Source organism: Festucalex cinctus, chromosome 18, assembly GCF_051991245.1.
Source record: "Festucalex cinctus isolate MCC-2025b chromosome 18, RoL_Fcin_1.0, whole genome shotgun sequence".
Taxonomy (NCBI): domain Eukaryota; kingdom Metazoa; phylum Chordata; class Actinopteri; order Syngnathiformes; family Syngnathidae; genus Festucalex; species Festucalex cinctus.
In genome coordinates this window covers 16,718,358-16,744,248 of record NC_135428.1, presented here as the reverse complement: position 1 = coordinate 16,744,248, position 25,891 = coordinate 16,718,358, and the positions used below count along the sequence as shown (strand labels likewise).

Below are 25,891 nucleotides of genomic sequence, written 5' to 3'. Positions count from 1 at the left end.
TGTACAATAAGTCCCCCAACCAATTGATTTGTAACAACTACACATTAAATGCAACAATTTCAAGGGCAAGAATGAAGCTGTATATTGTTATTTTTTAATTTTTATTTATTCATTATTATTTGTATTTTATCATTATTACATGTTGTTTGATTTTTTTATTATTATTATTATTATTATTATTATTATTATCATCATCATCATCATCATCATCATCATCATCATCATCATCATTATTATTATTATTATTACTATTATTATTATTATTATTATTATTATTATTATTAGTATTATTATTATTATTATTATTATTATTATTAAGGATGACAAATATTACCCAATTATTGATATTGTAAAAGTCAACGAGTGTTTTTTATTATAATGTGTGTGTTTCAGCGATGAGCAGCAGAAGGACTACTTGCTGGAGCGGAGGGATTTAGCCATCGACTTCATCTTCTCGCTTGTGCTCATCGAAGTTTTGAAGCAGGTGAGCGTGCACGTCCGCCGCCGCGTCACGCCTCATCTAACAGGGCCGACGGGCTCACCTTTCACCCCTCTCGTTCAGATCCCGCTGCATCCCCTCCTGGATGGACTCATCCAGGAAGTTATTAACTTGGCCTTCAAGCACTTCAAATATAAGGAAGGGTAAGAGAGCACCAGATTAGGTTGGATTTAAACGGCCTGTTTCAGAGGGATGCACTTCCTTTTTTTTGCTGATGGTACAGTAAATATGATGGAAATATGCTACTTCATGAAACTCTGACCTCTGGCTTGAAAATCTAATTTGAAACCCAATACTTGTGTCTGCATAATGTCGTCTATATACCAATTGGAGGATGTTGTCATGCTCATCCAAAGTGTCTCTCAGGTATCTCGGACCCAACACTGGCAACATGCACATCGTGGCAGACCTCTACGCAGAAGTGGTGGGAGTGGTGGCCCAGTCGAGGTACTTCAGTGTTCACTTTGATGTATTTTGCTCTGTATTATTTACGAGGAACATGTCTGTGCATTTGTGCCGCTTTGCCGTGTTTGTGTTTTTTCTCTCACTACTGCTGCACTAATAACCCCGCATACAAGTACGCGCGCATGCTCCCACACATGCACATTCCCTTTTCCACACACTCCCACCCACACCCACCTCCGCCCATCCGCCGCATGCCTTTCTAAATATAGCCCGGCGCCGCCATGTTGATACACATCTCCCCATGTTGTCCGTCACAAACATCACAAACTCAACAAAAGTCGAAGAATTCCCCACGTCCCCGATACCACCCAAGTGCAGTATGTGCAGAATGTACTGCAATATACTGTATTTATACATATACAGGGTGGGTCTAAAGTATTGCTAATCTTCAGCAGTTATTGGACAGGGAGAAAGGAAAGAATTAAGGGGGGAAAAGTAGTTTGAAGCAAAGGAAGGAAGAATCAAAAGCATGTCTGAGAGAAGGCCGTAAGAAAGGCAGGAAATAAAAGGCAGGTCTCAGGTGGAATGAAGCAAACCCCAATTTGAAACCATAGCTGTAAACTCAGTCCAGCCCTATTTTGATACCCTAACTCAGGCTTGATACCCGAAACTCAGGCTTGACACAAGAACCCTGTCTTGAAAGCCTAATTTAAAACCTAATTAAAACCTAATTTAAAACCCTGATTTAAAACCCTCATTTGCGCACAGTAATCCTAATTTTAAACCATATTTTTTTAATCCTTGCCCTGGCATGTAAAACTTATAAGCCTGTTTACATTATTTCCCTAAAAATAATGAATGTTGAAGCCCTCACACTTTTTTGTTTTCTCTGTCCAGGTTCCCAGCCGTGAGGAAGAAGTTCATCTCTGAGCTGAAGGAACTGCGTCAGAAGGAGCAGAGCCCCTACGTCCTGCAATCCACCATCAGCCTCATCATGGGCCTCAAGTTCTTCCGCATCAAAATGTACCCAGTGGAGGACTTCGAGGCCTCTTTCCAGTTCATGCAGGTAACAATTGGAAATCCATCAAGGTGGATCTTGACGCGGTGGAACTAACTTTTTCCTGCTGTGCCTTTAGGAGTGTGCGCAGTATTTCTTGGAGGTGAAAGATAAGGATATTAAACACTCGCTCGCTGGACTCTTTGTGGAGATCCTCGTACCTGTCGCTGCCGTGAGTTATTTACTTCGAATTACTGCCATGTTTTCATTTCTATGCCAGCAACATGTAGTGACAGGCAGAGCAATTAAATAGTCTCCTAGTGGATGGTAGGGCGGATTTTTTTCCCCCCTCATTTGATTTTTAAAACAACAGATTTGTCAAGTTAAAATTTGTATGTAATGTCTTTTATAGTAACAAAATCATCATTTGTGTTATACCACAGTGACACTTTTCCAAATGTAAAGTGTGCGCCTTGACTCAATAAAGGTTAGCAAACACTGACGTCATCAGTAAGTTTGTCTAACTCTTTAGCCTCTCTCTCTTAACCCTCTCACAGACGGTGAAGAACGAGGTGAACGTGCCGTGCCTGCGCAACTTTGTGGAGAGCCTGTACGACACCACACTGGACCTATCCTCCAGGAAGAAGCACTCCCTGGTGAGACTCCTCCTCCTCCACCTCCTCATTAGCAGCAATTTGTGCAGCGACTTACTGCAACATGTAGACGCTTATCTCTCGGAAGGGAGGAAGCCTGAGGAGGAGGGCCGTCAAATTAGTGTGCAGTATGATAGAAATAAACACAGATGTTTACACACATTCTAACATGCATCCTACACTGATTTACATGCACTACAAGTATGTGAACAGCAGAACACAAAATGACTTCCAACAAAATCAGTTCATGGTTCCTACTACAAACCCTAACCGTAGTTTTAAAACTAAAACTTTAACCCTTGCCTGAAATCCACATTTGAAACACTGAACCTAATTTAAAATCCTAACCCTGAGTTGAAACCATAATTTGAAACACTAACCCGAGTTTGACAGCCTTGCCCTGATTTGGAAACCCTAACTTTAAGCCCAAGCTAGCTGCCATTGACTCTCATGTAACTATGCTTATAAAAGTTGTCAAGCTATGCATGCATCATCGCGAAAATGTGACTTGTGTGGTATGCGGCAGCTTCTCACCGCCTCCACGCTGTCACTCAACGTCACTTATGAATTTGTTTCACTTTCTGTGGGCAGCCTGCCTGTCAACATGCGACATGGGTTCATAATTGTTATTGTTGAAGGTGATGAAACGCGTTGATAACCACTGATGATGCGCTTCTGCTAAGGCTGGGAAACTTGGCCTTAAAATATTTGAATCATCACTAATTAATGGATAAATCAGTGAAATAAATGATCCCAACCGTATTCTCATTTTTTGTGTGTGTCCACCAGGCGCTGTATCCTCTGGTGACATGTCTGCTATGCGTGAGCCAGAAGCAGTTGTTCCTCAGCCGCTGGCACATTTTCCTCAACAACTGCTTGTCCAACCTCAAGGTAAAATAGATAAATGAATAAAAACGAAACACTAACAACAATGTATATTTGTTGTTTTTTATCATTTCATTATTTTCGAATTGCATTTGAATTCAGAATAGAGACCCCAAGATGGCCCGCGTGGCTCTGGAGTCGCTGTACCGCCTGCTGTGGGTTTACATGATCCGAATCAAGTGCGAGAGCAACACTGCGACACAAAGGTGACAACTCGTGTTGTGTTGTACGCCAAGTCATAACAATGGATTTTAAAGCGAGTTTTATAATTAAGACAGCCAATGGGCTCTTCAAATGTGCACCGTGAGGTTATTCCATAGTTTGGGATCAGCGAAAAGCCCTATCCCCTCTGAGCTTCTGCTTAGATTTCAATATCTCCGGAATCAGCTGGCAGGAGTGTCGGATTGGATCAGCTCAGAAGTGGCATGAGACCATTTCAAGATTTGAAAACATAGCAGAATCTTAAAATAAACTGATGTAATCACATTTAGTAAAACCAGTTTATTTCTTTACATTAAATTCTAAGTGAAGGTGTACCTTTTGCGAGAGCTCAATTTTAACACTTTGGTATATTTGTAACACTTTGTTGCTTCCCCCTTGCAGTCGCCTGACATCCATCACCTCCACTCTCTTCCCCAAGGGGAGTCGCAGCGTCGTCCCCCGTGACATGCCGCTCAATATCTTCGTCAAAATCATCCAGTTTATCGCGCAGGTGCGGAGGATATTATCAAAAAGCTGACGTTTGTCTTACTACTGTGTATGTGTTTCAACACCTGTGACATCTGGTTGTGCTCAGGAGAGGCTGGACTTTGCCATGAAGGAGATTATATTTGATCTTCTGAGCGTGGGGAAGCCTGCCAAAGCCTTCAGCCTCAACCCAGAGGTATGAATTTCTTTTATTGGACAGATGGGCTTCTGTTTTTCACCAACAAGGGTTTGGTATATGATAAACAGTAATAGGGTGAACAAAATGGTCTGGCAGCCACAAGTTTGTGTTACTTTAGAGACCCTGTAAATATGGAGTAAATATGTTGTACTCAACATGTTTGGAAAACATTGTGAGAAGACTGCTCAATTTGGAATCTTCATCTTCGTTTTATCTCAGCGTATGAACATCGGCCTGCGAGCCTTCTTGGTCATCGCCGACGCACTGCAGCAGAAAGACGGCGAGCCTCCCATGCCCAACACGGGCGCCACGCTGCCCTCGGGAAACTCACTGAAGAAGAAGAAGACCTACCTCAGCAAGACCCTCACCGAGGAGGAGGCCAAGCTCATAGGCATGTCCTTGTACTACTCGCAGGTGCGCAAGGCCCTGGATAACATCCTCAGACACCTGGACAAGGAGGTGGGCCGCTGCATGATGCTCACTAGCGCGCAGATGCTCAACAAAGAACCAGAGGACATGATCACGTAAGTGACACAATTATTATAGAGTGCGTATAATCTTTTTTTTATTGTTTTTTTGTTTATCTTGGAGCACTGTAAAGTCCCAGAAATAAATACAGTTGAGTGTCACAATTTACAAGTTTTGCGAGCCACCTCATTTAAAAAAAAAAAAAAAAAGCACAAAAAAAAAAGCACAAAAAAAAATGTAGACGGTCTTTTTTTTTTTTTTTTTTTTTTTTTTTTTTTTTTTTTTTTAAAGTTATGCCGTTTTTATTCTTCACGGTCAATTTGTTTTAGTTCACATTTTTAGTTCCAGACTGTGGTGATAAAATCCAAATGAATCGAGCAATATGTTTCATATTGTGAAACATCATCAACATTTCCGTCACTCTTATTAAATTACAGTTCATTCATATAAATTATTTAAACATACAAACATTGTTTTTGTATTGTAGTGTTTCTGTGCTCTCTTTCATTGCGTTTCATCTTGGACAGGGGTGAAAGGAAGCCTAAAATTGACCTGTTCCGGACGTGTGTCGCCGCCATTCCTCGCATTCTCCCTGACGGATTGTCCAAACCAGAGCTCATCGACCTTCTCTCACGGTGGGCTGGAGTATGTGATAGTGCCCAGTCGTAATATAATTCCTATATCCGATTTAATTTATTTTTTGACCGTCTATTTGCATGTACAGTAAAATGCATACGACCCATGATACTGCTATTTACAGTCACAAATCTTATACAACATGGTGAATATTGCACATTAATTTAAAATAAAGTACAGATGCATCAACTCAGAGCAACACAGAACTCCTGCCCTTGTTTAATTTTCTTCCTTGTGTCGTCCAACCGCAGACTCACGGTGCACATGGACGATGAGCTGCGTCTTATTTCACAGAACTCCCTTCAGAGCCTCTTGCTGGATTTCTCCGACTGGAGGGAAGACGTGCTCTTCGGTTACACACACTTCCTGTTGCGCGAGGTCCAAGACACCCAGCAGGGTCTTCAGGATGCGTCTGTAAAGCTCCTGCTGCAGCTGCTCACTCAGTGGAGGCTGGCACTGCAGCTCCAGGGGAAGATGCGAGGCGGCGTGGAGGTTTGTCGCAGAAGCTTCTGCTTGCTCTCAGCTTCACCTCTGGCTATGTTTGGAATCAGTCACTATAACGAATCCTCATTTATTGTTGGGGACATTTTCTGTGATAGGTGAAAATTTGGATTTATGACTTGCCCAATCATTTCAATGGGAAAATATGATTTGAAAAATAGTATATAGTGCATAAGGAGTGATTCGAAACACATCCTTTAGTTTGTCCCCTTTCTGGTCACTCAGGCAAGTCCGAGAATGTCTGAGCGAAGCCCTCACTGCTCGGTGCTCCACGCCGTGGAAGGTCTGGCTTTGCTGCTGCTCTGCTCGTGTCAGATCAGCACCAGGAAGCTGGCGGTGGGCGTGCTCAGAGAGATTCGATGCCTGTTCACCGCGCTCGGACACGCAGAGGTACACCACATCCACAACTTTACTCACTTCATATTGACTCCATGCTTTTCATCCCTTTCCTCCTTGCCTCCTTAATTTTTAAGACACAGATCCTTTGTGTCCTCAATCTTTCTGAATGTCGGTTCTGCAGGATGACGACAAACCCATGATTGAAGTCATGGACCAGCTGAGTCCGGCGGTGATGGACAGCTTCGTCCATGTGGCCATCTCCGACTCAGTAAGTAACATTCGGACCACCGCCATCGTCGTCCTCCCCTGTCTGCCCCCCTGCAGCTTCTCACTCTGAACGCTTTTATCCCTGCAGTCCACCTTACCCATGAGCCACCACGTGGATCTACAGTGGCTGGTGGAGTGGACGGCACGGCTGGTGAGCAGCTCCTACGACGTGAGGAGCCCCAGCCACGTGTGGATCTTCGCCCAGTGCCTGAAGGACCCCTGGGTGCTGTGTCTGCACATCTTCCTGCGCCAGGAGCACCTGCCAAAGCACTGTCCCGTGGCCCTGGGCTACGCCTGGCCCTACGCATTCACGCGGGTGCAGCTGCTGCTGCCGCTCGTCGACCCCAAGTACGTTGGTTGTTGACCCTTGCTTCAATTTGACTTTAATTTTTTATTTTAGAACATGTACTGTATCAAGTGGAGGGAAAAAAGAACAGCAAAGCTTTATATTCTTGTGCCAAATCGGTACCATCATCTGTCATCTTCGACTCGCTTTCCTCATCTCCCTAGTTAAGAATCACAGTTCTTAACCTCCAGGGTCGTACAAAAGCGCACTTGCTCTTCTTGTGTCATTCACACAGCAGCCCAGTGAACGCAAAGAAGACCAGCACGGCCAGCTCCAGTGACAACTCCATGTCTCTGTGGCGGAACTACCTCATCCTGTGTCTCGGGGTGGCCAAGCCCAGCATCATGTCGCCGGGACACCTCCGAGCATCCACTCCCGAGATCATGGCCACCACCCCCGATGGCAGCGTCACCTATGACAACAAGGTGCGTGCTTGACCGTCACGTCAACGCAAATTCTCGCAATCAGATTATCAGATGTGCACATGATTTTTCTTACACTAAATCGGGTGCCATTTCCATGTTGTTTTAGTAGGCTGCGCTCTCATTTTTCTCACTTTTGTGTGGATGCAGGTGATAGGCACTCCGTCAGTCGCCTGGCTGCTGAAGCAGCTCGTTCCACTGATGAGAGCCGAGAGTCTGGAGATTACAGAGTCTCTGGTGCTGGGCTTCGGCTGTACAAACGCACTCGTCTTCAGGTATGATGTCCAGTATGAGTGGGCGTTTAATCCATTTGATCAATTATTTGATGTTTGGTGTTTGTCAAGTTGCTTTTTTGTGGCTTCTGTAATTCAAAGCGCTAACATGGCTGAAAATAAAGAGGAGCTGGTTTAAAACAATCTGTTTTTTGTTTTTTTTCTCTTTTCTTTGGGTTGCTATATTTAGCACCTTTTCCAGACCTCCAGTGGCTATTTTTTTTCTTTTACATTTCAACATCTCTAATTTCATAGCCCGAATGTTTCATGAACCTCCTGACTTGTTTTCAGCTCCCGAATCACCAAAAAAGTATTTTAAAGCTATATCTCTATCCAACTTTCGCATGTCGTCTTCTCATTTTGCGGTGTATTTTTCCAGGGAGCTCATGGAAGAACTCCATCCGCTCATGAAGGAGGCCCTGGAGCGCCGACCTGAGGTATAAGAAGACGAGGAAGGCCTCGTCACTGTCAGGCCAAGCTAACTTCATAATGATGTTTAATTGCGTCCGTCTTTCAGAACAAGAAGCGACGAGAGAGGAGGGATCTTCTCAGGCTGCAGCTGTTGAGAATATTTGAACTATTGGCCAACGCAGGAGTTATCAGTGACAGGTGCAATAAATCAACAACAACCAATACTACGTCTGTATGAAATTAAGTTATATGCAACCAAATTTGCCAATGTGTTAAGTGACCATGTGATTTGTTTTGGGTACTTTGGTTTTTTACTACACATACCATACCCTTGATTCCCAATTCAAATGCCACATTCATTGACGCATTGTCAGTATTTGACCGCTTACATACTGTAGCTGTAATAATGACATCCACCCGCTGGTCTGCAGCACCAACGGAGCACTGGAGCGAGACTCAATGGCGCTGGGGGCCTTGTTCCTGGAGTATGTGGACCTGACACGGATGCTCCTGGAGGCAGAGAACGAGAAGGAGATGGACGTGCTCAAAGACATCAGGGCTCACTTTAGCGGCATGGTGGCCAACCTTATCCAGTGCGTGCCCGGTGAGTCACACAATAATACCACAAGTGGCAAAATCGTAGTGAAGGAATAGAAGAAGCTGAAAAAGAAAAAAAAATCATAGAATAAAATGTAGTCATAGTAGAAGAAGTACTCGTGGTTCAAGAGGTGATTTTTTTTTTGTAGCAGTACAGTCGTAGGAAAGAAGTAGTAGTAATTACAATAGTTAATATAATGTAGTAGAAAAAAATGTTATGGTCGTAGTAGTGGTAAAAGACAGTAGTAAGTCTCTAACGTGCTCTCTGTATGTGTGTGTGTAGTCCAGCACCGTCGCCTCCTGTTCCCCCAGCAGTCTCTCCGCCATCACCTTTTCATCCTCTTCAGCCAATGGGCCGGACCCTTCAGCGTCATGTTCACGCCCTTGGACCGCTACAGTGACCGCAACCATCAGATCACTCGCTATCAGTACTGTGCTCTCAAGGTCAGCTTCGATGGAAGACCGACCCCCCTGACTTGTCTTCTTCTTCTCAACCTCTTTTGGTGGTGCTGACATTTCGTTTCTCATACCCAGGCCATGTCTGCCGTCCTGTGTTGTGGTCCGGTGTTCGACAACGTGGGTCTGTCCACCGACGGCTACCTCTACAAATGGCTGGACAACATCTTGGCCTGCCACGACAAGCGGGTATGTCGGAGTAGGAGAAGCAATAGCAGTACTATCAATAATAAAAATAACTAGTGGTAGTAGTAGTAGAAGTAGTGTTAGTGTCACACATACTCCAAATTGTTCCTGAGCATGTGTAGTCCCGCTGCAGGTTCACCGTCTGGGCTGCGAGGTGGTGATCCTGCTGCTGGAGCTGAACCCGGACCAGAGCAACCTGTTCAACTGGGCCGTGGACCGTTGCTTCACCGGGTCCTACCAGCTGGCGTCTGGATGCTTCAAGGCCATTGCCACCGTGTGCGGGAACAGGTATGACTGTGCCGCTCCTGCTCCTGACCGCTTTATTCGATGTTTTTTTTTTATTTATTTTTTTATTATTATTATTTAGAAATTATTAAATTGTAAAATCTATTTAAAATAGTGTTGCCTTGATTACATTTTTAATTATTTAAATGACTTATTTATCTAGTGTTTTTATTACTTGATGTAATTGGCTGTTTGAAAGCTCTATATAAATAAAAATGACTTGACTTGACTTATAATGAAACCTAATTTGTTTTGACTTTATGAGATTTCCATGATTAAATGACTAATTTGTTCATGTATTTAATGTTTCTTTATTATGTCATAATAATTAACAGTCATCAAATCTATTTTGTTGTACTGTTGCTTTTAGGACATGTTTAGCTTATTTATTGATGTGATTTTTTTTTTAATACAGTTTATTTAACTCAATTCTAAAAAAAAAAAAAATCCTGTTGTCTGGCTAGGAACTACCCGTGTGATCTGGTGACTCTGCTCAACCTGGTGCTTTTCAAAGCGTCGGACACCAGCAGGGAAATCTATGAGATCTCCATGCAGCTGATGCAGGTGCTTCATTCATTTGTATTGGCTGTTTGACATAACATATGACATATGACATATGATATGATATGATATGATATGATATGATATGATGTGATATATCATATGATATGATATCATATGATATATGATAAATAATATCATATGATATACGATAGGATATGATATGATGTGAGATATGATACGAAACAATACAATATGATACCACACATATTCAGGTGCTGGAATCCAAGCTGTGCGCATACTCCAAGCGCATGGTGGAGCAAAAGCCCGGTAACATCTTGTACGGGACACATGGGCCTCTGCCGCCTCTCTACAGTGTCAACCTGTCGCAGCTCTCCAATCAGCTGGCCAGCATGTACCCAGAACTTACGTTACCTCTCTTTTCTGGTCAGTAATACACCGTTCATGATGTAGTAGAAAAGAAGTAGTTTCTGTGCATGTGTGGTGTGAAGTCCGAGTGTCATCATTGCCATCATGCTGTCAGTATCAGCTTTGTAACTTTTCCTGTGTGTGTGTTTTGGGGCGCAGAGGTGAGCCAGCGCTTTCCGAGCACGCACTCCAACGGCCGTCAGATCATGCTGTCCTATTTGCTACCCTGGTTGGGCAACATGGAGCTGGTGGACACGGGCCTCCTTCCACCCGCCTCTAGCCCCTGCACGCCGGATGAGGAGGTCTCTCGCGGCCCGCCCCCGAGTATGGCGGGCGTGTCACTCTTCCTCAGGGGCAACGGCTGGGGCTCCCTGCAGGCCACCTCGCTGGTGCTCAACAACCTCATGTTCATGACGGCCAAGGTGAGATGTGACGTTTACCTTCGCCATTGTTTCCGTAGATGCATAGGTGCTACCGTGCTTTCCAACAAGTCACGATCCTGGAGGTTGTTTATATCTTGAAGTGGTCAAAAGTCACTAATTTGCCAGAAGATGTAGGCTTCACCATACATAAGCATGAGTTAAACAGTATTTCTGTCTTTTGTTTCCGCAGTACGGAGACGAGGTGCCCGGGCCGGAGATGGAGAGCGCTTGGAACGCTTTGGTGTCCAATGAACGCTGGAGCAACAACCTGAGGATCACCCTGCAGTTCCTCATCAGCTTGTGTGGCGTCAGCAGTGACACCACACTCTTGCCTTATGTCAGTAAACTCACTCCATTAACACACAATCATGCTCATACTAATTAGCAAAACACATACCTGTAGTCGTTCATGGCGTATTTATTCCCTGTCGAAGTAGTAGTAGTAGTAGTAGTAGTAGTAGTAGTAGTAGTAGCCAAAATTTGCTGATGGCCAGACATTGCGTTGTAACAGTATTTCTGGTAGTAGAAGTAAAAGTGGTATCATGAAAACATTGTGGCACAGTAATTGTAGAAAAAGAAAAAGAAAACATTATTAGTTGTAATAGTAACGACAATAATAGCAATCTAAAATAAGTAGTAGTAGCAATAGTTGACGAAGTCGTACAAATAGAATGATATTCAGATTCAGTTTATTGTCATTACAACAAGTGCAACGAAACAGTATAATGCAATCCCATTCAGTGCAAAGAAAAAAAATAAAGGGGTTATGATGAGTAGTAGTAGAGGAATGTGTAAGTGTAAATTAATAATATATTAGCACTAGTAGTAGTAGAATAGAAATGAAGTATCAGTAGTCCGAAGTCCATCCATCCATCCATTTTCTTGACCGCTTATTCCTCACAAGGGTCGCGGGGGCTGCTGGCGCCTATCTCAGCTGGCTCTGGGCAGTAGGCGGGGGACACCCTGGACTGGTTGCCAAGCAATCGCAGGGCACACAGAGACGAACAACCATCCACACGCACACCTAGGGACAATTCGGAGCGCCCAATTAACCTGCCATGCATGTCTTTGGAATGTGGGAGGAGACCGGAGTACCCGGAGAAGACCCACGCGGGCACGGGGAGAACATGCAAACTCCACCCAGGAAGGTCCGAGCCTGGACTCGAACCGGAGACTAGTCCGAAGTCGTAGTAGTGTAATAATAGAAGAAGGAGGAGTCATGGTATAAAGATATAAATAGTATCAAAAATAGAGGAAGTAGTAGTTTCTGGAGTTGTGTTAGAAGGAGTACTGGTACTAGTAATAGTAGTATAAGACTCATTGTGGTGGTGGTGGTTATAGTAGTATTGACAGTGTTTGTAGAAGTAATATGTGTAAAGGTTTAAACAGTTGTAGATGAAGTAGTAGTATCAATGTACTGGTAGCAATAGTAGAAGTACTAGCAGTAGTTAAGTGTCGTAGTATGAGTAGTATTAGCTGATGATCCTCGTTTGTGTTTGCAGATCAAGAAGGTGGTGATCTACTTGTGCCGCAACAACACCATCCAGATCATGGAGGAGCTCCTCTTTGAACTTCAGCAGACGGACCCCGTCAACCCCGTGGTGCTGCACTGCGACAACCCGCCTTTCTACCGGTTCGCCGCCAGCAACAAGGCGTCCACCTCACAGACGGGTCAGACCCCACGACGCCGCTTCCTGCGTCACGCTTGATATGATGACACGAGTGTGCGTTTCTTCATGTGTGCGTGCAGGCACCACCTCCAGCAGCAACACGGTGGTGGTCGGACAGGATAACCTGGCAGACACGGATGAAAGCAAAATGGTCAGGGAGTCTGAAGAGCGGTCAGTATAAATATTTATTTTTTGAATTTTTTTTTAAACGTGTACATATCAGCATGATGATAACGGTCGTGTGTGTGGGTCTTACAGCAGGGCCAGGGCGCACAACAGGCTGGAGTCCCGATACAGCAACAGCTCCGGAGGGTCCTATGAGGATGAGAAAAGTACGTAGTCTGCTTAGATCATATATACACCCATCAGCCTATTTATTAGCTACACCTGTACAATTTCATGGCAACAAATGCAAGCGCTTTATCAAATCTAATTCCAAACCAACTTTTGTCATTCTTTTTCAAAAATTTTAACGTTTTCCCTCAGCTGACCCTCTCCCGCCGTACGCCGCCTGGCTGGTGAGCGTCCTGGAGACGAACCGCCCTCAGCCGCTGCCCATGCCCATCAACGGCGGCTGCTGGGCGCCGCTGGTGGACTACCTGCCCGAGACCATCACGCCCAGGGGACCCCTGCACAGGTGCGTCTGACAAAATTCTGGAATGGAACCCGGTCAGATGTTTGTTTCCGCCGTGCTCGGAAGGAACGTCGCCGGGCCAGTTGAAGGATCACTCAGGAATGGAAGCTGCTTTGCGCAATCTGTTTTGAAAATGCCAGTGGGGAATGTGTAGACTTAAATAAGTGATGTCAAAATATGCTCAGAAAATTGGTCATTTCACATATTAGTACATAAAAAAAGATTAGCCCGCATTTACTTGAAGGAAAAATTTGATTTTTAAAACGGACGCAAGGGCCAAGTTCATGGGGCAAAAAAAGTGATAAAAATCATTTATTTCACTCATAAAATAATTAATCTTTCACATTTTGTTTATTATTTATTCTTGTCATTGAGTTATTTATTTCAAATGTTTGCCAATGAAAATTACATTTTCGATTTTGTGTATTTTTGTTCAATTTCAATTCAATTTATTTCACACTTAGTAATTCAAATGAGTGTGTGTATTGTTTTTTTTTTTGTTTTTGTTTTTTTTTTGTTAGGTGTAACGTCGCTGTGATATTCATGACGGAAATGGTGGTGGACCACAGCGTGAGAGAAGATTGGGCTTTACACCTTCCCCTGCTGCTACACGCACTCTTCTTGGGTACCAACGCACACACATTCCATCCAATACTTATGTAATTCCCTCACCGATAAGAAAAAAAAATGACCATCTTAAGTTTCATCGGTATTTGACAGTGATATCATAATGGTAGTGTGTCAGTGTGTGCGTTAACGCTCTGATGCACACATTGTGTTGTGTCCCTGCAGACAAATACCCTCAAAGCATTTGTTATGTCCTCATTATTCTGACATCTCACACGCACATACATACCTGCCTGCCATATCATCATTTCTGCCAGCAAGAGAGGCCAGGACGCATATTTTTCACAATTTCCGAAAATGTGTCACAAAATGTAGCACACATGTTCACTAGAAAAGCTATGCCGGGAAACATGCAAGCAGTCAATTGTTGAATATTTTTCTGTTTGTGTGTCATCAGGCCTGGACCACTACAGGCCAGAGGTCTACGAGCACAGCAAGCGCCTCCTACTGCACCTCCTCATAGCGCTGTCGTGCAACAACAACTTCCAGGTGAGGGACGGAGGCCTTCTCCTCTTCCGCCGCCCCCGCCTTCTTTTCCTCCTCTTCTACCCTGTCCTCTTCCTATTCTTTCTCCTCCATATTGTTTCACTCCTCTTCCTCCTCTTCCTCACTTACCTCTTTCCCCTCCTCCACGTCCTTCTCTTGCCCGTTCTTCTCTTCTTCCACCTCCTCATCTTCATCCTTCTCTACCTCCTCCTCTTCAGCACCCTTCACCTCCTCAGCCGTTTTCTTCTTCCACCTTTCCTCCACTTGTTTCCCTCCTCTTCATCTACATTTATCTCCTCTTGCATCTTTTACCTTCTCTTCCTCTCTTCGCACCTCCACCATCTCCTCTTCCACCTCTTCCTCATCTCCCACTTCCCCCTCCTCATCCTTATGCTGCTATCTCATTTCAGGTGATCGCCTCCGTATTGATGTTGACCAGAGAGAGCAGCGACAACAAGACCCTGACCATCAAGTCCAGCTACCACAGCGATCATCAGCACTCAAGTAAGACCCTTGATGTGCCATCCTCGCATACCTAGCCACTGAACTACTAGCGACCGACGCTCGTTTTCCTTGGATAGGCGTGCCCGACTTCCTGAGGGAGTGCCAGGCGTCGCCCATGGCCGACTCGGGTCTCGGCTCCACGTCCAACTCGTCTTCAGCCAGCCTGGGCGGCGGCAGCACGGCGGGCAGCGTGGGCAACCTGCCCCTGGTCACGCCAGACGACCTGGAGGACTTGGAGGACGTGTCACACGAGACGGATGAGAAGACCAACAAACTCATTGAGTTTCTCTCCACGAGGTACCACGCACAAAGCCCACTGTCAGACTTAGACTTAGACTTAGACTTGACTTTATTGATCCCTTTGGGATGGCTCCCTCTGGGAAATTTTCACTTTGAGTGTGTTTATTTATGAGGCTCTGTAACAGCTTGAAAAATCATTATCACCCTCCTGTCATGTTGTTTCATACCAGCAGTAATAATCATGGGTCAATGAGACAGTACTGTATTTAATCATCAGAAAAATATAATTAAAAAAAGAACACTTTTTTTTATAGGAAAATTAGAAAATAAAGCCAGTAGAATGAGTTTAATATAGATGATAATGAATAAATAGAATAAATCGTCAGTTTGTGCTGCAAGTTGATTTTATATGGAATGAAAATTAATGCAGTGGATTAAAGAAACTCATTATTAAAAAAAAAGAAGCAACAAATCACATTTTTGAAGTGTTATCCTATTTTTAAATTAAAATATATATTAATTTATTCATTTTTAGCTCTTAAAAATAACAAACAAAAGGTCAGCAGCAGAGTTGAATGCTTTTTTTTTCTAAATTAGTTTTCGGGTCAATTTGGTCTGCAATTTGACAAAAAGGTTATCCGGTACATTTAGAATGATAATGATTATTTTTATTATTTTCCCCTTTTCTTTTTCTTTTTTCATTAAGAAGAGAATGAAATAAGTTCAATAGATTTGATTTATCAATTGGTCAGTACGAACTGCAAAAAAAAAAAAAAAAAAAAAAAAAAGTAAAAATTCCGAAACCAAAATTGAAATTATTTTAAAATGATAATTATAAATTCTATTTGAAAAAGTACAAATTAAATCCCTATTTTTTTATTTTATTTTTTTGTATATAGTTGTTGGGGGCGTCAGGTTGACCTGTAGCATAACATAGCAAGGGGTCTAAAATTGGGATGAAGTGTACCTGAAGTAACGTGCTGTGTGGTGCTATTGGTGGCGGGTGTGCAGTGCCTGGAGTACTGTGTTATTGTTGCTCAGAGCTTTGGGGCCACTGTGGGTGCACGAGGACATCACGCCCAAGAACCCAAACTCGAAAAGCACCGAGCAGCTCTCTAACTTCTTGCGCCACGTCATCTCCGTCTTCAAGGAGTCCAAGTCAGGTGAGGGTGGACGAGATTTTATTTCACGATTACAATACATATTATGTTTGTTTGTAATTACATATTTATTAAATATATAATGAAAAGAAGAAAATAACAAAAATGAGGCCAGCAAAGGAAATTTTTTCCTTTTTTTTTTAACATGGCATATTGGACCCATGACATGACAGATTGGTTAATGATTGGGTTTAAGAAACATCAACTTTTTGTGTCACATTTTAAAGCTTTTTGTTTTTAACTGGTCAATTGTGCAGACTTCCACCTGGAGCAGCAGCTGAGCGACGTGGCCCTACAGACGGCGTTGTGCAGCTCATCCCGTCACTACGCCGGCCGCTCCTTTCAAATGTTCCGGGCGCTCAAGCAGCCGATAAACAACCACGCAGTGTCCGACCTGGTGTCTCGCCTTGTGGAGGTGGTGGGCGAGCACGGGGACGAGGTGCAGGTAAGGCCATCCAGCTCCCAAAACAAACAAAAAAACACACTCTCTGACCGCTTTCCTTTTATTTATGAGATGTTTTTGTTTCAGGGCTATGTAATGGAGGTGCTGCTCACACTAGAATCGGTGGTGGTTAACCTGGCAGAATGTCTGAAGAATAGCGACCTCATGGCGGCGCTAACCAGGTTGACATTTGTTCTTTACGACGTTTGGACAAAAATGTATTGATAAAATGCTAAAATGCTAACAGACAGTATGCTAACGTTCCGAAAGAGAAGAACTAATGGAAAGTGTTGGGCTTGCTACTTCCAATGAGAATTGATCAAATGCTAACATGCTAACAGCTAGTATGCTTACATAGTGATTTTTAACATGCGAACAGTTGGTATCGCAAAGGATTTCACACTTTGCCCTGTAATTGTCTACCATTTTCGAGTGTATAAACTAGGGATGTAACGATATCCAACCATCACGGTACGATATTCTCACGATATGAAGGTCACAATACGATAATTATCACGATATTGTGTGTATGTGTGTGTGTGTGTGTGTGGGGGGGGTTATTGATATATATATATATATATATGTCAATATACGGGTATACTGATATTTAAATTAGATCACAATATTGTGAAAAAAAAGAGCGAATACTAAAAAAACCACAATATTGTGCTTTTGTACATAACAGCAATGCATATAAACCACCTACAATCTTTAATAGTAATTCAGTGGCACTTACTTGCTTTTGCAATCACACATTGATCGCTTCACAAGCAAATTAGGTTCCCCTTCATCTGACAATTAGAGATAGATTTTAAACATAGAAGGCCAAAACATCCCTAATGAAAATTAAATTGCACTAATAAACTAGCCACTAGAGGGTGCTAGAACTGCACTAATGGAAATCAACCTGACTTTTTTAATAGATATGTTCCTTTTAAATATTGTGAACATGAAGATGACGATATTGTGCAAGTTTTAATATCACGATATCACGAGATTGCCCTTATCGTTACATCCCTAGTATAAACTTGACTAGACTGATGTCAACATGGCAAACTGAGTACCAAATTAATTTCCCTCTTCCAGCTGCCAACTATTTTGGAATGAATCTTGCTTAAATGCTAACATGCTAACAGTTGCAATGCCTTTTTGTAACCCTTTCAGGACATCGTCTCCTGACTTTGTGCTGAGCGACAAGCTGATGAACCGGAAGAGCACGGGTCAGCTTAACTTCCCTGGCCCGGGCTTGGTCGGCCTGTCGTCACAGCGCCACCAACGCTCCTACTCGGTACCCAAGAAGTTTGGCGAGTGCGGCTACCAGTCCAGTGACCCCCCTCGCAGTGCCACCCTGGACCGTATTCAAGTATGATTTTTTTTTCTAGATTTTAAAACTTAAAAAGTGGGTTAACATTACATCTTTTTTTTTTTTCTTTTTTTTTTTTAGGCCTGCCACAGTCATGGGCTGGCGCGGCTGGGTCGGAGCCCCGGGTCATGTACGTCATCAACCAATCGCATCGATCCCAGCGTCCTGTCGGACCCCGCCCATGTGTCGCATCCGTCTTCCATACTGGCCACCGTCTTCTGGGTGGCTGTCTCGCTCATGGAGTCGGACTTTGAATTTGAATACCAGATGTCGCTACGCCTCGTGCACAAGCTCCTGTCCAAGGTACGGAAATCACTCAACCAGTTAGTGTTTAAACTTCTTTATTTTTTCTTTCAAATACTTGTATTCCATTTGACTCACAACATCAGAGAAGGTCTGTACAGTTTGATACTGATAAACTGGACCATTTAGAACCTGATATGGCTCTTCAAATGTCTTCTGAATGAATCAAAACCTGTACACGTCTATCTCAACATTCTTTGCCAGGTGCCGTTGGACCGGGCGGAGAACCGCGAGCGTCTGGAGAAGCTCCAAGCTCAGCTGAGGTGGAGCGGCTTCTCGGGCATCCAGCAGCTCCTACTGAAGGGCTTCACGTCCCAGGCTACGTCCGACCTCACTCTGCAGCTCTTCTGCCAGCTCACGCCCGTGTCCCGCGTGCCCGTGGTAGACAGCTCGCAGTCTCTGGGTACGAATAAGTGCCGTAACCTCGCATTGCTTCTGCGTGATGGTGCTAACCTGCGCTCGCCCTGCAGGTTTCCCGCTTAACGTGCTGTGTCTGCTGCCGCACCTGGTGCAGCACTTTGGACACCCCACGCAGTTCTGTAAGGAGAGTGCAGAGAGGATCGCACAGGTGAAGTACACGTTGACATAAATATTTTATGTAAATGTTTTATTTGCATATATATATATATATATATATATATATATATATATATATATATATATATATATATGTATATATATATATATATATATATATATATATATATATATATGCATATATATATATATATATATGTATATTAGGGGTGTTAAAAAAATCGATTCGGCAATATATCGCGATACTACAGCACGCAATTCTCGAATCGATTCAATAGGCAGCCGAATCGATTTTTTAACATCCATTTTTGATGAAAAAATATTCAACAAAACGTCTAACTTTCACACCTTAAGCATGGAAGAATGTTATATTAATGGAACATTAAGCCTTACTATTTTCATTTCAATGCTGATCTAACATAAAAAAGGTTACAACCTGTTTGTTAAATACAGGGGCTCACAGTTATAACACTGAAGTTTGAGAACAATAAATAATAAATATACATACAAATCTTACAGTCTACATGTACAAGTTTACTGAATGGTATTTTCTAAATTGAGTAAAAAAAATCGTAACAATCGACTTGTAAATTCATATCGGGATTAATCGGTATCGAATCGAATCGTGACCTATCAATCGTGATACGGATCGAATCGGGAACAAAATATTAAATTTTTTAAATTTCTCTTAAAAAAAAGGTTGTACTATTCAAGAAAAAAGTTGTTTACTTTGTTTTTCAAGAAAAAAAATAAACTTAAAATATTTTTTCTGTCGATATTTCTTTACTATTTTTAACGAATAGATTTCAAGTATAACGTACATACATACTCCTTCAAGAATAGTATTGTAATGTTTTTCTTGAAAGAAGAGGTTGTTTTTTTCCCCAGAATAAAATCTTTTTTTTTACAACCTTTGTATTCAAGAATAAAAAAAATGAAAGCAAAAATTTTTGTTCAAGGATAAAGTATGTTTTTTCTAGAATATTTTTCTTGTTGAAAAAAAAGCATGATTTTTAATAATAGTATTTTCTAGAGAAGATTCTTTTATAAGGAAATTATTTTATTTTTCTACAAGGTTTTTAAAAAAAAAATGTGTGTAGGATTTTCAAGAAAAATGTCTATTTTTATAGAAGAAAAAAATTAAAGTTATGCTCTTAAAAGATTATAGTTTTTTTAAAGAAAAATTAAAAAGTATTTTAAAACAAAAAAGAATGATGTCCTATTTTCAAAGAAAAAAAGTTTTCAAGGACAAAGTTGTATGTTTTTCAAAAATAACCCTATTTTTCGAGAACAAAAAGTTGTGATTCTTTGAGATTAAAGTATGATTCTCATTGGATGAACATGGTCCTCCTCTCTGGTCCTTCTTCTGCCTCTGTCTCGTCAGGTGTGTTTGGTGGAGAAGAATACCAAACTATCCCACCTGGCCCACGTGATGACACTCTACAAGACACGCTCGTACACGCGGGACCCTTTCTCCTGGGTCAGCGTCGTGTGCCGCTACCTCCACGAGGCCTTCTCCGACATCACGCTCAACATGGTCACCTACATGGCAGAGGTGCGGCCATATTTTTGTATGGGCTGTCGACCAATGACAGAGCATTAATGTAACAATATTGTGCTGTGCAGCTCCTGGATAAAGGCCTCCCTAGCATGCAACAGTCCCTCCTGCAGATCATCTACTGCCTGCTCAGCCACATGGACTTGAGCGCTGTGCACGTCAAGCAGTTCAATGCTGATGTCACCAAAACCATCGAAAAGTTTGTACAAGTGAGCCGCTACGTATTCGTTTAAAAAAACATTTTTCAACTTTAAAATAGGTCAGTTTGACCCGCAGCTTAACATTAGTGTTATTATGCAATGTGTGGAGATTTAGAAATCCCAAAATAATTTTAGACCATATTTAAAAAAAAAAAAAAAAAAGCCAGCAGGTTAGATCTAAAAATGGTGCGATCTGCACAGACGGTGCATTGGAAGGATGCCCTCAACATCCTGAAGCTTGTGGTGTCGCGCTCGGCCAGCCTGGTGCACCCGGCGTACATCCACGCCCACGGCGAGATCTCCAACCTGGAGGTGAGCCGAGTGTGGGATGGCTCGGCCAAGGCACTGCCCGGGAAAACGCTGGAATTCACCTTCGACATCTCTGAGGTGAAGGCGGACGTACGGCTGAGATTTTATTTTAAGGCCATGTCATGAAAACCGCCAAAGCCACGAGAACGCGTCTTCATGGCCTTCTCCTCCTGGCAGACGCCGGTGATCGGGCGGCGCTTCGACGCGCTCCAGGGCTCCGGCGTCAGGGAGGGTAAGGCCCGAGCCATGGCCGTCACTCGCAGCACCTCATCCACCTCGTCGGGGTCCAACTCCAACACCATCCTGGTTCCCGTCAGCTGGAGGCAACCGCAATCTTCTCAGGTAGCGCTCTGTGCTAACATCAGACTGTAGGGAAGAATTACATTATTATAAAAGTCATATTTTTCAAGAATAGGCCTTTTTTTTCCAAGAGTGTAGTTGTATTTATCAAGACCCAGACAAACGAGTATTTTTCAAGAATCTCATTTCTCAAGGGTAGGATTTCCCCAAAAAAAAAGTATTTTATTTTGGAAAAAAAGTCCTAAAAATCTTTTTATAAGAAAGATGTTAAACATCTATCAGAGAATAAGATGAATATATATATATATTTTTTTTTTAATTGCGTTTTTCAATATATTTTTTTTAAACAAAATAAAATCTTGTTTTTTCAAGGACGTATAATATTTCCGTGAAAAAAAAAACATTTTTTTTTGTGTTTTTTTTGTTTTTTGTTTTTTTCAAGAAAGAGTTAAGTTGAAATCTTACTCAACTCTCAACTCAAATCAACTTTATTTATAAAGTGCTTTAAGAACAGTCATTGCTGAAGACAAAGTGCTGTACATAAATATAATTATCGGTTGTCCAGTAAAGAATAAGGTAACAAATCAAGAACAAAGCAAACATTTTGAAGTGCGAATACAAGTTTTTAAGGTGTAATATTACATGGACAAATCATGTCTTTTTGAGAAGATTTTTTTCAAGATTTGTTTTATAAGAATAATGCATATTTTTCAAGATTAAAAAAAAGAAAAAAAACATTTTCATGAACAAAGGGTACTTCAAAAAGAAAGTTCATTTTAAAGAAACAATACTAAATATGCTCCACATGGCGTAGTCCAACTGTGGCTTGGCAATGGTTGTACTCACTAGTTAAAATTGATTTTGTTTTGTTCAATTGGTCCTTAAAATCTCCCTTTTTTTTCATCGGACTGTACGTCTCGATGTACCCTTTGGAAGTTCCGGAACTTGACTTTTAAGGTTTTATTTCCGTCTCTTCTTTTAGAAGCGGACCAGAGAGAAGTTGGTAAATGTTCTCTCTCTGTGTGGCCAAGAGGTTGGACTGACAAAGAACCCATCGGTAAGCTGCCACACTTTCCTCTGGAAGTACTGTGGGGGAAATTTCTCATTTATTTTGTTGTTATTTCCACCAGGTGATCTTCTCTTCCTGTGGCGACTTGGACATGATGATGGAAGTGCGCGAGAGCGGCGTGTCGTCGGAAGAGGGCGGCACCAGGGAGGACACGCTGGATGACACCGCCAGCGAGCAGCAGTTCAGGGTGTTCCGGGACTTTGACTTCCTGGATGTGGAGCTGGAGGACGGAGAGGTGAGGCCAAGATAGTTCCGTCTTAACATCTGTCGTTTTCATATTAACTCATTTGCTCCCAAAAATGTATAAAAACGTTCTATTTTAAATATTGCCATGGTCCCCAAAACGTATTTATATGTTTTTTTGTTTTGTTTTTAATGTTAGAGCATACAGAAGGCTTTGATGCAGCCTCTGACCTGAAGAGGTCCCTTAAAGTAATGGTATTTATTTAAAAAAAAAAAAAAAAAAAAAAAAAAAAAAAAAAAAAAAAAAACGGCCAGCAGGTGGCAGCAGAGTATAAGAGATCAGCCAGGGCCATGTTGCAACAAGCTCTTTTCCCAGTGTTTTGAACAGGTTAGAACTTAGCTATATTCTAATGCTAATTGCTGCAAAACAGAAATAGATACAAATATACTTCTTTTTCCTGATGAAAGAAGAGACTCTAATCCATAGGTGTTAAACTGAATCCCTCGAGGGCCTCAGTTCTGCAGGTTTTCCAGGTTTCCCACTTTCAACACAGCTGACTCATATTTAAGCTCATCAGCAAGCTCTGAGGAGCCTGATAATTATCCTGATCATTGAATCAGGTGCATTGGAGTAGAGATACCTCGAAAACATGCTGGACTCTGGCCCTCGATGGCCGGATCTTGACACATGTGCAAATCTTTCTTTTGGTAGAGTACATGTTTTTATTGCAATAGAACACAATATTCTGTGGGCTTTGTAAAATCAGTCAAAGTCCAGTAAAACAGCTGGGAGCTAAGGGGGTTGCTTCAGTGAAAATGGTTGGGAGCGAATGAGTTAAGTTGTATTGGGGCCAGAACTCTACTTTTTGGAGAAAAAGTTTAATTTTACGAAAATTCTTTCTTTATATTTTTGCGAAAATATTTCAGTCATATTTTTTCAAGATTTTTAAAATTCATAATATTGCAAAAATTTATTTTTTTTTTAATTTTTTTTTTTAGAAAAAGGGTGTAATACTACAAATACAAAGTTGTATAAAAGTGCATATTATAAGTTTAAAGTTGTGTTTTAAGAGTAAAAAGATGCAAAATGATGGGAATTAAGTAAAAAAGAAAAGGTATTTCTGGAGAAGAAAAATATTATTGAGATATTTTTAAATTTGTGCAGTATCCCAAAGATAAAGTCCAGTTTTTATTATTTGGAGTGTGGCCCTGAGGCTCTTGTGCTTTCTGGTATTCGTCAAGTTTTTATTGGTGCACCCCTTGAAGTGAAGTGTTGTTGTTTTTTTTGTTTTGTTTTTTTGTTTTTTTGTTTGTTTGTTTTTTGCTCCTACAACATAAAAAAAAAAATTATCGAGTTCTTAGAGTTTTTTTTTTTGTGTGCGTGTGTGTGTGTCTGTCTGTCTAACTGAGTGTCTCTTTTTCTCCCCCGTGCTGTCCAGGAGCTCCAGGTAAGTTTTCCTCGCATTCAGCATCTACATGAGCTTTTCCTTACACAGCTGTTGTGGTGTTTCTGGCGTCTTTGCCAATGTCGTTGTTGATCAGAGGTGGGAGAAGTGCGTCTAGTCTCTCCTAACTTGCCATTTTGGAGGACTTGGTACTTGCTTGGCTAAAACATCTGAAACCTTGACTTGATTTTGACTTGAACTCTAGTACAGAATCTAAAAAAATATATATATATTTTGATGATATCTCTTGATGGGGACAACAATGTTGAAATGACTACAAAGTCATCAGTGTTGTATACCAGTTTAAATTTATCATCCCTTCAAAGTAACTTTACATCCTGTTAATAATGTCTAAAGCACTGACAACAAAAGTGAGTACACCCCAAAGTGAAACTGTCCAAATTGGGCCCAATTGGTCGTTAGTGATGCAAGTCTCAAAACTCGCTTCCGACTTTCTCCCACCTCCATCAGTGTTGTCGCTTGGCAGTTGAGCAAACCAGCGTGTCGGCATCGTGAACACAAATCTTAATACCCGCTTCTCATCAGGCACACATCATTACTCGCAACATTCACCGCCATCACCGCTCCTTCTCCCCTCCTCCCTTCCCCCTTCCCCTCCCCGCCGGCCGCTGCTTTTTTGTGTGCGTTCCCTCCAGGGCGAGACGGTGGACAACTTCAACTGGGGCGTGCGGCGCCGATCCCTGGACAGCACCGAGCTGGGCGACCTGCTGGAGGAGAGCCAGCATTCGGGCAGTACGCCCAGCCTGGGACACGAAGACCCCCACGATTCCGAGGAGTCCTCCGAGGAAGAGGAGTCGTCCACCAGCCGCAGCCTGTCCCATTCGCAGCTGGTGTGTAACCACAACGTCACACTTTATCAGTCAAGACGCTTTGCGCAATGAATAGGTAAATTCTGCCACTAATATCGAAAATCCACAACTAACTGACACCCCCGTTAAAAAGTTTATAATTGCCTTTAGATGCCACAAAATGGCGGCAAAGCAATGCTTTTGTCCAAATAAAATTCATAACTCTATATAACATGGTTACTTGGCACCAAGATGGTGACAATGCACTACTTTTGTCTAAATAAAGGTCCTCAACTCACTTCAACGTAGCTCCTCTGCAACTAGATGTAACAAGATAGCGTCAAAGCCCTATTTTTGTCTTAAATGAAGCTCCTTTTCTCACTTCAACTTGGCCCTTTGGCACCAAGATGGCAGCAAAGCACTACTTTTGTCTCCTTGAGCCTACTAAAAATGAGTTCCTGGCAAAAAAATGGCGCATGATGGTGCTTTGCTGGACACAAAAACAGCAAATAGTTTTTACGCAAATAACAGTGGATAGTTTCCCCCTAAAAAAATAAAAAATAAAAAAAAAAAATAAAAAAATCGGAGAACTGTTTTTAGAACAACGGTAGGATAAAACCTTTTATCATAGATTTAATTTTTTAAATTTATTTACATTTTCTGAAATCCATTTTAAATATTAAAAATGTAGATAAAAAGTATTTTTTTTTAAGTATTTTTATTCTACATTTTTAAATGATTTAATTTAATCAAAACACCCAAACCTGACCTGTTTTTGTTTTTGTTTTTGTTTTTTAAGAAAGAATATAAAAACAATGTTTGTTTGTTTTTGTAACCCTGTACGCATATATATTATAGCATAACATATCTTGAGTGTTTCTCCCACTATATTGGTTTGGTATTGTAGCACAGCTGCGATTATATAGTATCATTTGTGAATTTGTGAATTTTCCCTTCCAGACAAATCCATCCCCGTCAGACGAGACCAACCACACGGACTCCCTGTCCACGTCGTACGATACGTCCGCCGACCCGCAGTCCTTCGGCGCCACCACGCCAGGACAGGGGGCGCTGCTGCACGACCACCTTAGCGGCCTTCACGTAAGAATACACACACTCCACAAACTTTTGGCAGGGTTAGAATTGTACAAGCAAAGAATGTCGGCAAAGCATTACTTTTGGATTAACT

At 42.0% G+C, this 25,891-nt stretch overlaps 1 protein-coding gene across 5 annotated transcripts in view; it reads left to right on the top strand.

The window, feature by feature from the left end:
* Positions 1 to 25,891, top strand: part of fryb (furry homolog b (Drosophila)) — a 41,114-nt gene that overhangs the window by 7,163 nt on the left and 8,060 nt on the right. For 2 of the 5 annotated variants that reach the window (XM_077504380.1, XM_077504379.1), the window contains exons 5-55: positions 394 to 484; positions 563 to 642; positions 866 to 946; positions 1,802 to 1,970; positions 2,041 to 2,133; positions 2,459 to 2,557; positions 3,344 to 3,445; positions 3,542 to 3,645; positions 4,043 to 4,151; positions 4,236 to 4,322; positions 4,545 to 4,849; positions 5,321 to 5,428; positions 5,681 to 5,921; positions 6,156 to 6,320; positions 6,451 to 6,537; positions 6,625 to 6,884; positions 7,118 to 7,307; positions 7,455 to 7,579; positions 7,956 to 8,013; positions 8,094 to 8,185; positions 8,419 to 8,591; positions 8,868 to 9,028; positions 9,119 to 9,229; positions 9,360 to 9,514; positions 9,976 to 10,075; positions 10,288 to 10,459; positions 10,601 to 10,863; positions 11,054 to 11,200; positions 12,366 to 12,534; positions 12,614 to 12,704; positions 12,792 to 12,865; positions 13,020 to 13,170; positions 13,689 to 13,792; positions 14,192 to 14,283; positions 14,691 to 14,784; positions 14,862 to 15,081; positions 16,066 to 16,187; positions 16,442 to 16,629; positions 16,714 to 16,808; positions 17,791 to 17,989; positions 18,071 to 18,292; positions 18,497 to 18,695; positions 18,763 to 18,860; positions 20,214 to 20,384; positions 20,456 to 20,596; positions 20,789 to 20,974; positions 21,074 to 21,238; positions 22,179 to 22,253; positions 22,327 to 22,500; positions 24,550 to 24,744; positions 25,663 to 25,803. In XM_077504380.1, the coding sequence (XP_077360506.1) occupies positions 394 to 484; positions 563 to 642; positions 866 to 946; positions 1,802 to 1,970; positions 2,041 to 2,133; positions 2,459 to 2,557; positions 3,344 to 3,445; positions 3,542 to 3,645; positions 4,043 to 4,151; positions 4,236 to 4,322; positions 4,545 to 4,849; positions 5,321 to 5,428; positions 5,681 to 5,921; positions 6,156 to 6,320; positions 6,451 to 6,537; positions 6,625 to 6,884; positions 7,118 to 7,307; positions 7,455 to 7,579; positions 7,956 to 8,013; positions 8,094 to 8,185; positions 8,419 to 8,591; positions 8,868 to 9,028; positions 9,119 to 9,229; positions 9,360 to 9,514; positions 9,976 to 10,075; positions 10,288 to 10,459; positions 10,601 to 10,863; positions 11,054 to 11,200; positions 12,366 to 12,534; positions 12,614 to 12,704; positions 12,792 to 12,865; positions 13,020 to 13,170; positions 13,689 to 13,792; positions 14,192 to 14,283; positions 14,691 to 14,784; positions 14,862 to 15,081; positions 16,066 to 16,187; positions 16,442 to 16,629; positions 16,714 to 16,808; positions 17,791 to 17,989; positions 18,071 to 18,292; positions 18,497 to 18,695; positions 18,763 to 18,860; positions 20,214 to 20,384; positions 20,456 to 20,596; positions 20,789 to 20,974; positions 21,074 to 21,238; positions 22,179 to 22,253; positions 22,327 to 22,500; positions 24,550 to 24,744; positions 25,663 to 25,803 (7,294 nt within the window). Of the gene's footprint in view, positions 1 to 393; positions 485 to 562; positions 643 to 865; positions 947 to 1,801; positions 1,971 to 2,040; positions 2,134 to 2,458; positions 2,558 to 3,343; positions 3,446 to 3,541; positions 3,646 to 4,042; positions 4,152 to 4,235; positions 4,323 to 4,544; positions 4,850 to 5,320; positions 5,429 to 5,680; positions 5,922 to 6,155; positions 6,321 to 6,450; positions 6,538 to 6,624; positions 6,885 to 7,117; positions 7,308 to 7,454; positions 7,580 to 7,955; positions 8,014 to 8,093; positions 8,186 to 8,418; positions 8,592 to 8,867; positions 9,029 to 9,118; positions 9,230 to 9,359; positions 9,515 to 9,975; positions 10,076 to 10,287; positions 10,460 to 10,600; positions 10,864 to 11,053; positions 11,201 to 12,365; positions 12,535 to 12,613; positions 12,705 to 12,791; positions 12,866 to 13,019; positions 13,171 to 13,688; positions 13,793 to 14,191; positions 14,284 to 14,690; positions 14,785 to 14,861; positions 15,082 to 16,035; positions 16,188 to 16,441; positions 16,630 to 16,713; positions 16,809 to 17,790; positions 17,990 to 18,070; positions 18,293 to 18,496; positions 18,696 to 18,762; positions 18,861 to 20,213; positions 20,385 to 20,455; positions 20,597 to 20,788; positions 20,975 to 21,073; positions 21,239 to 22,178; positions 22,254 to 22,326; positions 22,501 to 23,887; positions 23,897 to 24,549; positions 24,745 to 25,662; positions 25,804 to 25,891 lie in introns of all 5 variants that reach the window. The other 3 variants (XM_077504382.1, XM_077504377.1, XM_077504378.1) reach the window with 3 other exon arrangements.